The sequence below is a fragment of the Canis aureus genome, chromosome 19 (assembly GCF_053574225.1).
Source record: "Canis aureus isolate CA01 chromosome 19, VMU_Caureus_v.1.0, whole genome shotgun sequence".
Lineage (NCBI taxonomy): Eukaryota > Metazoa > Chordata > Mammalia > Carnivora > Canidae > Canis > Canis aureus.
In genome coordinates this window covers 41429598-41443983 of record NC_135629.1, presented here as the reverse complement: position 1 = coordinate 41443983, position 14386 = coordinate 41429598, and the positions used below count along the sequence as shown (strand labels likewise).

Genomic DNA, 14386 nt, shown 5'->3' with positions numbered 1-14386 from the left:
GCTGCAGTGGAGCTTGGGGTGCCAGCTCCTACTCTTGACTCACTGCTATTGGCTCTCTCCGAGGAACAAATTCTGTCAGGGAGTTGAACTGCATCCATGGCTCTTAAATATAACAGAAAATCATGCCTGGAACCAGAGGTGGCAATTCACCAAACTAGAATTACCCTAACTGGCCTTAACATAAAAGTAAAGGAAGAGAATCTCAAAATGGAAGGACTAGTTCAGGTACCTAACAAGACTCTGAGAACCACTACCTAGAAAACCCCTTGAGGTGCCTGGGTGGCTCAGTCGGTTATGTCCAGGTCTTGACTTGGACTCAGGTCATGACCTCAGGGTTGTGAGATCAAGCCCCATGTTGGGCTCTACAATGGGTGTAGAGCTTGCTTAAAATTTTCTCTCTCCCTCTGCCTCTACCCCTACCCACCCCCCAAAAAACAAACAAACTCCTTTTGGTGAAGGTACTAAGACTTGGGATCTTTTTCAGACAAAATTCACAAGCAACTCACTGACTTGCACAGTTCTGAGATTGCTGAACAAATTACTTCTATCAGCATTGAGCCAGGAATCGAGGTTGAAGTCACCACTTGGAGATACTTCAATTAACGACTTTAAAAAAAAGATTTATTTATTTATTCATGAGAGACACACACAGAGGGAGGCAGAGACATAGGGAGAGGAAGAAGCAGGCTCTTTGCAAGAACTGGATGCAGGACTCGATCCCAGATCCCAGGATCATGACCTGAGCCAAAGGCAGCCACCCAACCGCTGAGCCACCCAGGTGTCCCTAAATTAACTACTTTCATATATTATCAATTGTTGGGGTGCCTGGGTGGATCAATCAGCTAAGTGTCTGCCTTCCACTCACATCATGATCCCTGGGTTCTAGGTCCCTGGGTTCTGGGTCGGGTACCCTGCTCATCAAGGAGCCTACTTCCCTCTCTCCCTCTGCAGCTCTCACTACTTGTGTTCTCTCACTTGCTCTCTTGCTCTCTCTCTCTCAAATAAAAAAAATAAAATCTTAAGAAGAAAATAAAAAATAATCAATTGTTTTCTTAAAAGCCCACATACATAAAAAAGTTCATACAAGCAAACATCTGGAAACAACCTAAAAGGAAAATGAGTATAATATATTCACTTGAGGGGCACCTGGGTGGCTCAGTGGTTGAGCATCTGCCTTTGGCTCAGGGTGTGATCCCGGAATCCTGGGATCGAGTCCCACATCAGGCTCCTCACAGGGAGCCTGCTTCTGCTTCTGCCTCTGCCTATGTCTCTTCCTCTGTGTGTCTCTCATGAATAAATATATAAAGCTTTTATAAATAAATATATATATACACACATATACACTCACTTGATTTACAAAATGCAGCAAAAATTCATGACAACAAAATACCAGCAAACCACATCCAGCAACATATTAAAAGGATTATACCTTACACCATGACTGAGTGGGATTTATCCCGAGAATGCAAGAGTGGTTCAACATGCAAAAATCAATTGGTATAATATGCCACATTAAAAGAATGAAGGAAAAAAAAAAAAAAGAATGAAGGGAAAAAGTCACATGATCATTTCAATTGATGCACAAAAAGCATCTGACAAAATCCAACACCCTTTCATGATAAGATCACTCAACAACCAGGAATTAAAGGGAATTTCCTCAGGGCACATGGGTGGCTCAATCAGTTAAGTCTGTGCCTTCAGCTCAGGATCTCAGGGTCCTAGGATGGAGCTTCACGTCCAGCTCCCTACTCAGTGGGGAGTATCTGCTTCTCCTTCTACCTCTTTCCACCCTGCTTGTGCTCACTTGCTCTCTCTCTCTTGCTCTCTCAAATAAATAAAAATTTTTAAAATATTTCTTAAAAGGGAATTTCCTCAACATAGTGAAGAGAATTTTTTAAAAAACCCTCAAATAACATCTTACTCAACAATAAATGACTGAAAACTTTCCCCCCAGATCAGGAAGAAGACAAGGATACACACTTTATTCTTTTTGAAGATTTTATTAATTTGTGAGAGACAGAAGGAGAGTGTGCACAGGCAAGTATGCACGCATAAGTGAGGGAGAGGGAAAGGGAGAAGCAGACTTCCTGCTGAGCAGGGAGCCAGACATGAGGCTCCATCCCAGGACCCCAGGATTAATACCTGAGCTGCAAGTAGACATTTAACCAACTGAGCCATCCAGGTGCCCCAAGGATGCCCACTTGAGTCATCTCTATTCAGCATAGTACTGAAAGTCCTAGTCACAGCAATTAGGCAAGAGAGACAAATAAAAAGCAGATTGAAAAGGAACAAATAAAACTATTCAGATTATTTTAAAGAATCCACAGGTTGCAGGGCATAAGATCAACACACAAAAATTAGTTGTAGCCGTATAAGTTCACAAACACTCTGATGATAACATTAAGAAAACAGGCTTTCTTACAGAAATGAAAAAACTGATCACAAAATTCATATTGACTCTTGATCTTGCGGTTGTGAGTTCAAGCCCCATGTTGGGCTTAGAGCTTACTTTAAAAAAGAAAAAAAGATGGGGGGAAGGGATAACCAGGTGATTGGCATTCAGAAGGGCACATGATATGATGAGCACTGGGTGTTATACACAATTGATGAATTATTGAAAACTATATCTGAAACTAATGATGTGCTGGTAAATGAATTTATCTTTAAGATTTTATTTATTCATGAGAGATACACAGAGGCAGAAACACAGGCAGAGGGAGAAGCAGGGACCTCACAAGGAGCCCAATGTGGTATTTGATCCCGGGACCAGGACCATGCCCTGAGCCAAAGGCAGACGCCCAACCACTGAACCACTCAGGTGCCAATATGAATTTAAATAAAAAATTAGATTTAATTTTAAAAAGAAAGAAAACAAAGTGGTTATAAATGCCACTGAAGGGGCAGCCCGGGTGGCTCAGAGGTTTAGCGCCGCCTTTGGCCCAGGGTGTGATCCTGGAGACCCGGGATTGAGTCCCACATAGGACTCCCTGCATAGAGGGAGGAGGATGACACATCCTCCTCCCTCTGGCTGTGTCTCTGCTTCTCTCTTTCCCTGTGTTTCTCATGAATGAATAAATAAAATCTTAAAAAAAAAAAAAAAAAGCCAGTAAATTGTATACTTGAAATGGTTAAAATGGGGGACACCTGGCTGGCTCAGTTGGTGGAGCATGCAACTCTTGATCTCAGGGTTGTAAAATCTGAGCCCCTCACTGGGGATAGAAATTACTTAAAAAATAATAAAAATAATAATAATAAGAAGAAATTACTTAAAAATAAAATATTTTAAAAAATAAGGTTAAAATGGTAAATTTTACATTATGTATATTTTACCACAATTTAAAAAGGGGGGTGGTGGCAGAAAGGTGATTCTGATGATTGTGTAGAGAATGGATGGGGTGGAGGAGAGATAAGTGGGAGGCCTATAGATGCTCAGCTGCATATGGCTGAGAAGCAATAAAAGTCAATCCCAAGACAGGGACAGTGGGGAAGGACAAGATAAGAGAGCCCAGAGAATAAAATGAGAGAGTGAGACAGAGAAAGACTGATTCCTAGGTTTATTGCTTAAAAAATTAGAGGAAATAGCAGTGAAACAAAAAATTAATTACATCCATTTTAGGCATAGGAGTTTGAGAGATGAATGAGAGATGACCAGCTAGCAAAATGAGCATGAACAGGAATGTGTATCAGCAGAGAATACTGAAGCTATAATTTTGATTATGAAAGTCCTCGTTCAAGGCAGTAAAAATGCTCAGGAAGAGAGTTGCTCACTAAAGCAGAAATGGTAACAAACTAAATTCTGGAGATCATGAACTATCATTTAAAGGGCAGAGAAGAGGCCAAGTAGTGGATGGAGAGCCAGGGGAATGAAGACACAAATGCCAAGAGGGAGAGGAACTTCAGGAGAAGGTGGTTCAAACAGTGTCCAAATCCTGCTAAGAGATCCAGATATGCAGAGATATTTATTAAAAATCTTCAGGAATATTATTATTAAGCAATTTCAAAAAAGTTCTGCTAGTGTTGTTTGCACCAACTCCTGTGTTAAGAGGTATACACTGTGCAGTAAAAAATGCTAGGGAAAATTCCTAAAGAATCCACCAGGGACACCTGGGTGGCTCAGCAGTTGAGTGTCTGCCTTTGACTCAGGTCATGGTCCCAGAGTCCTGGGATCAAGTCCTGCATCAGGCTCCTCGCAGAGTCTGCTTCTCCCTCTGCCTATGTTTCTGCCCCTCTCTCTGTGTCTCTCATGAATAAATAAATAAAATCCTTAAAAAAAAAAAAAAAAGAGTCAGATGCTTAACTAACTGAGCCAGCTAGGTGCCCCTAGAACCCTTAACACACTGCTGGTTAGAATGTGAAATGGTGTAGCCACTTTTGGAAAACAATCTGGCAATTCTTCAAAAGGTTAAACACAGAGGTTAAGGTTAACCACATGGCCAAACAATTCTACTCCCGGGTATATATACCAAAGAGAAATGAAAACATGTCCACATGAAAACTTGTATACATGAATATTCATAGCAACATTACTCATAATAGCTAAAAAGTAAAAACAACCTAAATGCCCATCAACTAATGACTGGATAAACAAAATCTGGTACAGCCATACAACAGAATAGTATTCAGCAATAAAAAGAAGAAACATATTAATAATATATGCTATAATATTGATGAACTTTGAAAACATGCTAACCAAAAGAAGCCAGGAGCAAAAGACCATATACTCTATGATTCTGTTTATATGAATTGTGCACAACAGGCAAATCCATAGACAGAAAACACATTAGAGGGGAGTGGAGGTGTTGGCATTGATGGCTAGTGTATGAGGTCTTTTTGGAGTGATGAAAATTGATTGTTCTAAAACTGTGGTGATGGCTGCACATATTTGTGAATAAAACCACTGAATTATAAACTCTAAATGGGTGAGTAACATAGTACTTGAATATATATACACATATGTGTGTGTGTGCGTGTGTGTATATATATGTGTGTATATATGTGTATATATATATGTATATATATAACCAAGTAAATATACACACCAGGAGACCCACAAGCGTAAGTGTTTTATGGTTAAGTACAGAGTAAATCAGTCTGGATGTTGTCAATTTATTGTTCTCATGAGGATGCCGTCATAGTAACTTATTAATAAGTCTGAAGTCTTCAGGCTTTCCCAAGAGTTAAATACTCATTACAATATTTCATAGTTGGTGTGCTGTCTGACATCAAAACACTGTTATTAGAACAAACCAATGACAGCTAATAACTTTTTTGTGTTTCAAATAGCATACAACTTTATAAACTGAACCGATGGTTAGCCATACTAAAGAAAATCTCCTTTGCTATACACAGATCCAACTCTACATATGCTAGTTCTTATTTTAGGTACTGTGGGCTTATTACCTTAATGTTCCTAATCACTGGATATGTAATGTATTTCTTTTCTGGTCTTTTTAAAAATTGTGATAAAATATACTTAACAAAAAACCTGCCACTTTAACCATTTAAGTGTACAACTCATGGCATTAAGTACATCCACAGTGTTGTGCAACCATCACTCCTATTCAATTTCAGAACTTTTTTATCATCCCAAACAGAAACTCTATACCCATTAAACAGTAACATCTCATCACCAACTCCAGTTAACCTCTATCCTACTTTCCATCTCTATGAATTTACCTATTCTGGATACCTCATATAAGCAGAATCAGAGAATATTTGTGTTTTGGTGTCTGGCATATTGCACTAGCATAATGTGTTTGTGGCTCATCCATGTTGTAGCATATATTAAAATTTCATTTCTTTTAAAGGATGAATTATTTCATAGAATGTATATGCCACAATTTAACCATTATCTGCTAGTGGGATACGGGTTGTTTCTACCTTTTGGCTATTATGAATAATGCTGCAATGAACACCTGCATATAACTCTATGTTTGACTCTCTGCTTTCAATTCTTTGGGATATACACATAGCAGTGAAATCGCTTGATCATATGGTAATTCTATGTTTAACTTTTTGAGGAACCACCAAACTTTTTCCACAGCAGCTAGACCATTTTACATTCCCACCAGCAATGAACAAAGGCTCCCAGTTCTCTACATTCTCACCAACACTTGCAATTTGTTTCTCGTTAATAGGCATCCTCATGGGTGTGAAGTGGTATCTCACTGTGCGCAATGTATTTTTAGTCTATTATCTGTAAATAGAAGTTCACCTTGTGTTGATTTCTATAATTATACGTAGCACAGCCACATTAGAGATATAAACAACAAATATTTACATGCCAATAAAATAAAGCACAGGGTTACAAAGATTTAAATCAACTCAATTTTGAAAACTAAAGATACTAAAGATGACAAAGAACGCGGACACAACACAAAACCTGTAAACTCCATTTTACTCATCTGGAACTAATTTCTAAAATACTAATCTGTGTACATAAAAATTTTACAAAGCAGGTTACAGCTTTGCTTTTTATGGCTATGACAGTGAAACGAATGTAGGAGTCCCTCCCGAAATAAAACTTTTAAAGGCATTTATCCCTGGGAGATCATTGTCACTGTCCCCATTTTAAAGATAAGTGTATCTGAAATCAAATAGGTTTAATCAATTGGCTTAGCCGGAAATTAAATCTGTGGAAGAGATTTGGGAAATAACAATTTGGTTCTAGGCTTAAGGTGAAATCTCGTAGTTTAACATGTAAAAAGTCAAAGAAACACTGAAGAACCATTTCTACTCTTAATAGTAAATAAACTATGGGAAGGTGTCCACAACACTGAAGCTTACAAATTCCAACAGCAATGACCAATAATTAACTCCTTGCTGGTGTGACCTGAATGTGGATTCAACTCAGAACTACTCTGGTTTTTTTTTTTTTTTCCAGCATACTCTAATAACACTAAGCCTCTAACTACGTCTCTGTTTTCTTCCTTAAATTTCGGAGATTCAAATGTAGGGTAATTCTATTGTTAAATTGACAAAGCCTATGTTGAAGCAACCAAGGAAAATGGAATTGGTTTTTGACAACCTTGCTTAAATCTGATGTAAAAAGTGTTAACTTGTCTTTCTCCCTGCACCCTAAACAGGATAAACTACGGGTCAAACAAGTTACTGTTTACCCTCACCAAATTTGACCCAATCGTTTTAGCGAAGCTGAAATACATATATTTTAAGAAATTCTAAAAAATACTAAGAATATTTTAAGAAATCCAGTTATGCAGAGGTGAAATGACTGATTGGGATCTGCTTTAAAATACTTCAGCAAGGCAAAGGAAAAAAAGGAGAGATGAAACATTTGTGCCGGATAAACTGTTGAATGTGGATGATGGCATCGGGAGGGGTGCAGTTCACCTTCTCTCTCTCTCTCTCTCTCTCTCTACTTTTGCCTATGCTTAAAGTTTTCGCCACAACTTTCCACGAAATGAACGATTCCCAAACAAAGTTACCGTCCTGGTTATTAAAGACGAGCCGGTGGATGTGAGCGTCCTTGTCTTCGGAACCGAACCGAGCGAAGGGTCCCCAGCAGAAGCGAGGCCGACGTGGGCTCCGCGCCACCACGCGGGCCGAAGGCGCGCACGTTTTCTCCCAGGCTCAATCTGACAACTCCCTCGGTGCGCTCCAGGGCTCGGAGGGCCGCCGAGCTCAGCGGGGAGGCGGCGCACGCGGGGCTCACGCCTGCGGCTCGGGGAAGCCCGACAAACTCCGCCAGAGAGCTCCAAGGTCCCGGCCCCGTGTGGTCGGCCCCCGCAGCCCCTCCAGACCCCTGGAGACCCCTGCACCGCCCCCCGCCCCCCGCCCCCCCACCGCGAACGTCGACCCAGCCCGCCGCCTACCATCCAGGTCCTCGTCGTCCTCCGACTCGCTGTCCGCCTTGGCGTCGGCGACCAGGCCAGGGCTGGGCTCCAGCCCCTGGGAGCCGGAAGGAGGGGCGGCGGGCGGGCTGGAGGCTTGCAGGCGGGCCTCGCGCAGGCGGGTGAAGTAGTCCACCGCGAAGTCGACCAGGTCGGGCGGCTGCTGCCGCAGCACCTCAACCGTGTAGCCCTGCAGCAGCTCCGTGAGCCCCGGCGGGATCTGGATGTGGCTCATGCCGGCGACAGCCGCGAGGACAGGCGGGTCCCGGCCGCCGGCGGCCACTGCCTCCGCGCTCCCTCACGCCGGCCTTTCGCGCGGCGCCCGCGAGGTCTCCTCCCGCGCGACCCGGCTCTGGCCTTCCTCGTGCCGCGCCGCCCTTCCGCCGGGTGTGCGTTTCCGGGCCGCACGACACTAAGCTACTACGGCCGGCCTGGTGCCGCCGCCGCTGTCACTGGGCAGCCGCCGCCGCCGCCGCCGCCGCCGCCGCCGCCGCCGCCGCCGCCGCCGCCGCCGCCGCCGCCGCGGAGACCGACCAGCGGGCAGGCGGGACGCGCGGGGCAGGAGCCCGGGTTGTGACGCACGCGACCGCGGGCGTGCGCGCTCCCGCCGACCGCCGGCCCCCAGTGCGCGTGCGCCACCGGGCCGCCCGCAGGCCCCGTGCAGTCCCGGGTCGAGTCGTGGAGTGAGTGCTTTCCCCGCTAAAGGGAGTCGTCAGAGCTTCCCACCTAGTCCCAAAAACCTTTCACTTGTTTCGATTTCAGTACTCGCTAAGAGCCACCTGTTTGCCAGCACTGGGTAGGCTCCAGGGACACAGCCTAGAGCCAGATAGCCAGACGCCTGGCACACACATTGCAACCTCAGTGCGGTTCTGGCTGCGGTGGAGAGCGAGAGGGCCCACTTAAGGGGGTGACATTCAGGCTGACTCCGAGGCCTGGACAGGACGCTACTACAGGAAAATCTTGAGGAAAGCCATCTGACCATAGAGGACAGCAAGAGCAGAGGCTCACGGGGTGGAATGGTGGCAGAACAATAGGACCCTCAGAAGTCTGGCAGGGGGCCTGTGATATGTCAAACGGGTTAGGCCTGGTAGATAGTAGGAGTTTCAATGATGTAGCAATTTGGGAGCCACAGGCAGAGAAAGAAGCCTGGAAGAGTCACTGGGCCAAACAGTGACCCAGCCCGCCGCCTACCATCCAGGTCCTCGTCGTCCTCCGACTCGCTGTCCGCCTTGGCGTCGGCGACCAGGCCAGGGCTGGGCTCCAGCCCCTGGGAGCCGGAAGGAGGGGCGGCGGGCGGGCTGGAGGCTTGCAGGCGGGCCTCGCACAGGCGGGTGAAGTAGTCCACCGCGAAGTCGACCAGGTCGGGCGGCTGCTGCCGCAGCACCTCAACCGTGTAGCCCTGCAGCAGCTCCGTGAGCCCCGGCAGGATCTGGATGTGGCTCATGCCGGCGACAGCCGCGAGGACAGGCGTCCCAAACCGTCCCAAATGCCTTGGAGGTTCCCGAGAAACTGGTATAAGGCCCAGAGCAGAAACCACCTGTGAGTCTGTTCCTGCTTTTGAGCACTCCCACCAGGATTCTGCACACCTCTTCTCTTCCCACACTCCACCCTGGGCCCACTGTTTGGTGGAGGTGAGCAGACCACAAGGCACTGTTATCCTTTACCGCTACGGAGTGGGCATAGGTGAATTGGAGAGGCTAGACCATTTCCCAAGTTGTTCCCTTCACCTAGACCAGATCAGAAGGGAATAGAAAAAGGCGATTGTCCTGAGTCAGAGTGCTGGTGAAAGGCCCAGTGGGCATAGGACAGAACCCGACCTCTCCTTGCTGGGCCCAGACAGAAGTGGCGAGCTGTAGGCTCGGGAACCTCCAAGGCATTTGGGACGGTTAAGCTCCACCTGGTAATTACCCACTATTAATTAAAATCAGCACTAAGACCTCTCATATTGGTTTGGCACACACCCAGGAGTTCAGTGCTGCTGGGAGCTTAGTTTCTGGAAACAGGAGCAACCAAACCCCACTGGTACAGAAACCATCCATGCTCTAGGCCAGACACTGTGATTTCAAACAGCAGTGTCTCCCTGGACAAGTGCCTTGACCTCTGGGAGGAGTCATGCACGATTTACTTTGTGAGAGGAAGGACAGTGTCCCTTGATTCCTGCTGGGTCCTTACTATACATTCTTGGGGAAGGTTTACTGAATGAATAAATGAATGCTTCCACACAGGAAGCAGAGTCAGTGAAACTGCTCTCCTGACCCCTGTCTCAGGATTGAGTCCTTTTCTTTAAAGCTGTGTTTCTGGACACCTGGATGGCTCAGTGGTTAAGCATCTGCCATTGGCTCAGGTCATGATCCTGAGGTCCTGGGATTGAGTCCCACATTGGGCTCCCCACAGGGAGCTTGCTTCTTCCTCTGCCTGTGTCTCTGCCTCTCTGCTGAGCCACCCAGGGATCCCCGAATAAATAAAACTTTAAAAAAATAAAGCTGCATTTTTTTTAATCTCAGCCTATGAACACTTCACTAAGATGGGCAGTAAGAGGCTAACAGGGCAGGGTTCGTCAACTCTCCTCTGCTCTTCAGTAGATCGACCCTTCCAAGTGTTCCAGGAGTCAGCCCATACTCAGAAAACCTGCATGTCACTCCCACTGCACCACCATACCTGCTTCAAATAATCCTACAAACCGAACCTTTGGAAAGGCAAATTCACAACTCCACTCCCTAGTTTGCTCATTCTATTTTATAGAATAGCAATTTCTATATTCAGAAATTTCTATATTCAGCAATTTCTATATTCTATATAGAATATATTCTATATTCAGATTTTATATGTTTTAAAGGGGGACAGGTGCCTGTACAGTTAGGACTCTGACCTCAATCACAAAATAAGATAGAGGAAGGTGGGAAGCCCCAGTGGCTCAGCAGTTTAGAACCGCATGCAGCCCAGGGTGTGATCCTGGAGACCCGGGATTGAGTCCCGTATTGGGCTCCCTGCGTGGAACCTGCTTCTCCCTCTCTCTGCCTGTGTCTCTACCTCTCTCTCTCTCTCTCTGTGTCTCTCTCATGGGTGAAAAAATAAAATCTTAAAAAAAAAAAAAGATAGGGCAGCCCCGGTGGCTCAGCGGTTTGGCGCTGCCTTCGGCCCAGGGTGTGATCCTGGAGACCCAGGATTGAGTCCCACGTCAGGCTCCCTGCATGGAGACTGCCTCTCCCTCTGCCTCTCTCTCTCTCTCTCTCTCTCTCTCTCTCTCTCCCCCTGTATCTAATAAATAAATAAAAATCTTAAAAAAAAAAAAAAGATAAAGACTACTCCAGGGCTGATGACAGAGCTGGGTGTGGGTAGGTTCTCCCAGTCACTCTAAGGAACCTCCATCAGCCTCTGCCAGGAGTAGGCTGGTTTGCTATCAATTGCTTGATAGCTTGGCCATCCATCCATCGAGCAAACATGACATTCAAAGGGCATCTTTGGACATGGAGGAAATGAGAGCCACAGAAATCACGAACCCCATAGCTATTCCTTACCTGTTTCCACAGACCAGCCTAAAATAAAATTGTCCAGGCCCTATGTGGCTCCCTTCCCTAGCATCTGGTCCAAGAGTAAGGATCCATCTCTGCCCCTTCTGGGATGCCCTTCTGTTGCAAGTGGAGTCCCAAGGGCCTTCATGAATGCCCAGTTGAGCTGGCCAAAGAAGAGTGCCTTAGAGCAAAAGAGAAATACCAGGGCCCTGAATCCTGCCTCTTCTACCCTTACCCTCCCGACTGCCTTCATTCAAGCCTGTCCAACTACACCACTGGAGGTTACCATGGCAACCAAACCCACAGGCAGCAGGTAACCAGGAAATAGCTGCCAACAGTGATGGTGGGTGAAAAAGCCAAAAGCAGAGACCCTGAAAAGCCAGAGAAATATAGAGACTGTGGCAGAGAAGAGGAGGTCCCAGAGCACTGACAGGTGCTCAACTCCAAGCCAGGCCTAGGAGTCACTACCCAGCAGGCAGTCAAATCTTGTACAGACTGCCACATCACCAACCACAGGCATACATAAACACAATGGGGCCAATTCTCAATTCTCTTTTTTCTCTTTCCAGGAAGAAAGGAACCACTCAAATTCCCGACTCCTCTGGCAGCCTGTTCTTGGCCCAGATTTCCCAGTTTATACACACCTTCTGCCCTCTGATACCCTCTGCTTACTGGGGGTGGGGGAGTGGACTTAGCCCCAGCAGCAATACCTCTCTCCTCTGCCCAAAGGGTATCTCTAAGCCACTCCAATCGCCTACCTTCTCCTGGAACCTGTTAGTCATCTGACCACCCCACGTGCCGGCCCCTCTGGTCCAGTCTTCCCAGCTCATTTAGTATCTACCATTATCAGTTTCCGTTTTGCCTTAGAAGTGTTTATGAGCCTCTTGGACAGGAAGGCTTGGGGAAGTAGGCTATGTTTTCTCTGTCATCACCCAAGCTGTCCTTCAGCCTCTATTATAGAGCTGTCCTTCAGCTTCCCTCATGTGGCTACTGCCTTTGGTCTAGGAAGACTGCTCTATTTTAACAAGCATCTATGACCCAGGGAGCAGTTAATTCCCAGACCACCTGTTTCTGCACCTGTGAACCACCCCTCCCAGAACACTGTGTCCCAAGAAAGTGTCAGATTCTTCAGTGGACCTTGGGTCTGCCTGGCAGACCCCTCAAGGCAAGGACAGAACCTGGGAAGCAAGGGAGAGCCTGGCTGGAGAGCCACAGGCTTATATGCTCACTAGAGCAGAGAAAGCAGAAGAGAGTGCTGAGGGAATACCTGACCCTGGGGCTCTCCCAGAGCTTGTTGGGACTCTGTGTGGTACCTGTGAGGCCAGTTGCCGGGCTTTGACCCTGTAGTACGTACAGGCCTCCTGGAGCTTGGGTCAAGCAGCCCCAGGACAGCCTCTGATAGCATCATGAACCTTTCTTCAGGCCTATGGACACCCAGACATCACTCTATTTTCTGCACACTATTATCAATCTGTCAGTGATCTTGGCAGATCAGCTTACCCTGTTTGAGAGTTGGCTATCACATCTGAAAGTGGGGGTGAAAACCCCTGCCCACTATATATTGAGTTTTATGGGAATAAAGAAATAAGACAGAACCCATGGAAAGGTTAGAAAAGCCATAGGGGATTCCAGCCTCAAAAAAACTGTAGGGAGGGGATCCCTGGGTGGCTCAGCGGTTTAGCCCCTCCCTTTGGCCCAGGATGTGATCCTGGAGTCCCGGGATCAAGTCCCACATTGGGCTCCCTGCATGGAGCCTGCTTCTCCCTTTGCCTATGTTTCTGTGTCTCTGTGTGTATGTGTGTCTCTCATGAATAAATAAATAAAATCTTAAAAAAAAAAAAAGAACTGTAGGGAAAGAACTGTGGGTGGAGATGTTACAACCTTTTAGCAGAAATGGCACTGAAGCTTCTAATAGGCTTGTTGCAATATCCCACTGTTTGCCCCTCACCTTTGACCCAGTTATACTCTCCTTTGTGCCTGGGTGAGGCCTTATCACTGGCTGGTTGTTTTAACACTTGCTGTCTGGCTTCTGCTTAATGCTGTCCGTGACAGAGAAGTTGCTGAGGAGGGCCCTGGTCTTTCCCTACACCCTTACCCCCACCAGGGAGAAAAGAGATCTATCAGGAACAGGTGGCATTTCAAAGTGCATCATAAAAAGGAAGTGCCAGCCAGGAGGGAGTTCCTCACCATCTGCTCTGCTCCCTTCACAGATATGTCTTCCAGGGCTTCCCTATTTGATTTAGCACCTATTGAACAACCAAAGGAATAGAAATATCTACTACCACTAACACCAAGGAACCCATACATTCCATTTTAAAATGGAAGCTGTTTCAAAGGGCAAATTATCCAGAAGCATGGACTGTGAAAGTCATCCTGAGCCATGGGAATGGCTGTCATTTGGCTGGAATGCAAATGCACTTCACAGGGGCTTCCAGGCAAAGGCTGAGGTTGTAGGACTGTCTCAGAGACAGGGTGCTGCCAAGAAGAGCTTCAAGAAACATGCATGTGGCCTTCTCCAAACCAGTGAGAGATTAAATCCTCAGCATGAGGGGGCAGGCATAACACTGAATTAATCTTCCTAACAGAGGGCACAAAATTTTCATCTCTAAACAATGTTTTTATTTTATTGTTATTTTTTTATCATAATTCCTATCTGGTCATCCAAAAATATCTTCCCAGGAATAAAGTATCCTTCCTTAAACCCCCAAATCTTCAGCTTCCTGTCAGACTGGCCACACCCACATCCACATGGGAGTGGGTCCCTGTCCCCTCACCCCTTTATACAAAGTGTGGCTCTAAAGCCAAAGTCCAAGTGTCTCTGCACAGCTGCAGCAATGTGAGAAGCACCAGCAAAAGTAACTGTGACTGCCAGTTGGGACAATGCCAGAAAAGCCCAGCTTCAGGAGCCTCACCACCTACCAGATAAGGACAAATTAACTTGTCTCCCTTACCTCCCCTGGATGCACCTGGGCATCATCGATAGCCTAATTATTAGCAAAGCCCTGCTGGTGACATCAGATCACA

At 46.2% G+C, this 14386-nt stretch overlaps 1 protein-coding gene across 1 annotated transcript in view; it reads right to left on the bottom strand.

Moving 5' to 3' along the window:
• Nucleotides 1-8313, bottom strand: part of PRKAR2A (protein kinase cAMP-dependent type II regulatory subunit alpha) — a 111162-nt gene extending 102849 nt beyond the window's left edge. The window contains exon 1 of the mRNA XM_077858919.1: nt 7833-8313. Coding sequence (XP_077715045.1) covers nt 7833-8085 — 253 coding nt within the window. The 5' untranslated portion in view covers nt 8086-8313. The remainder of the gene's footprint in view (nt 1-7832) is intronic.
• Between the last annotated feature and the right edge of the window lie 6073 nt (nt 8314-14386).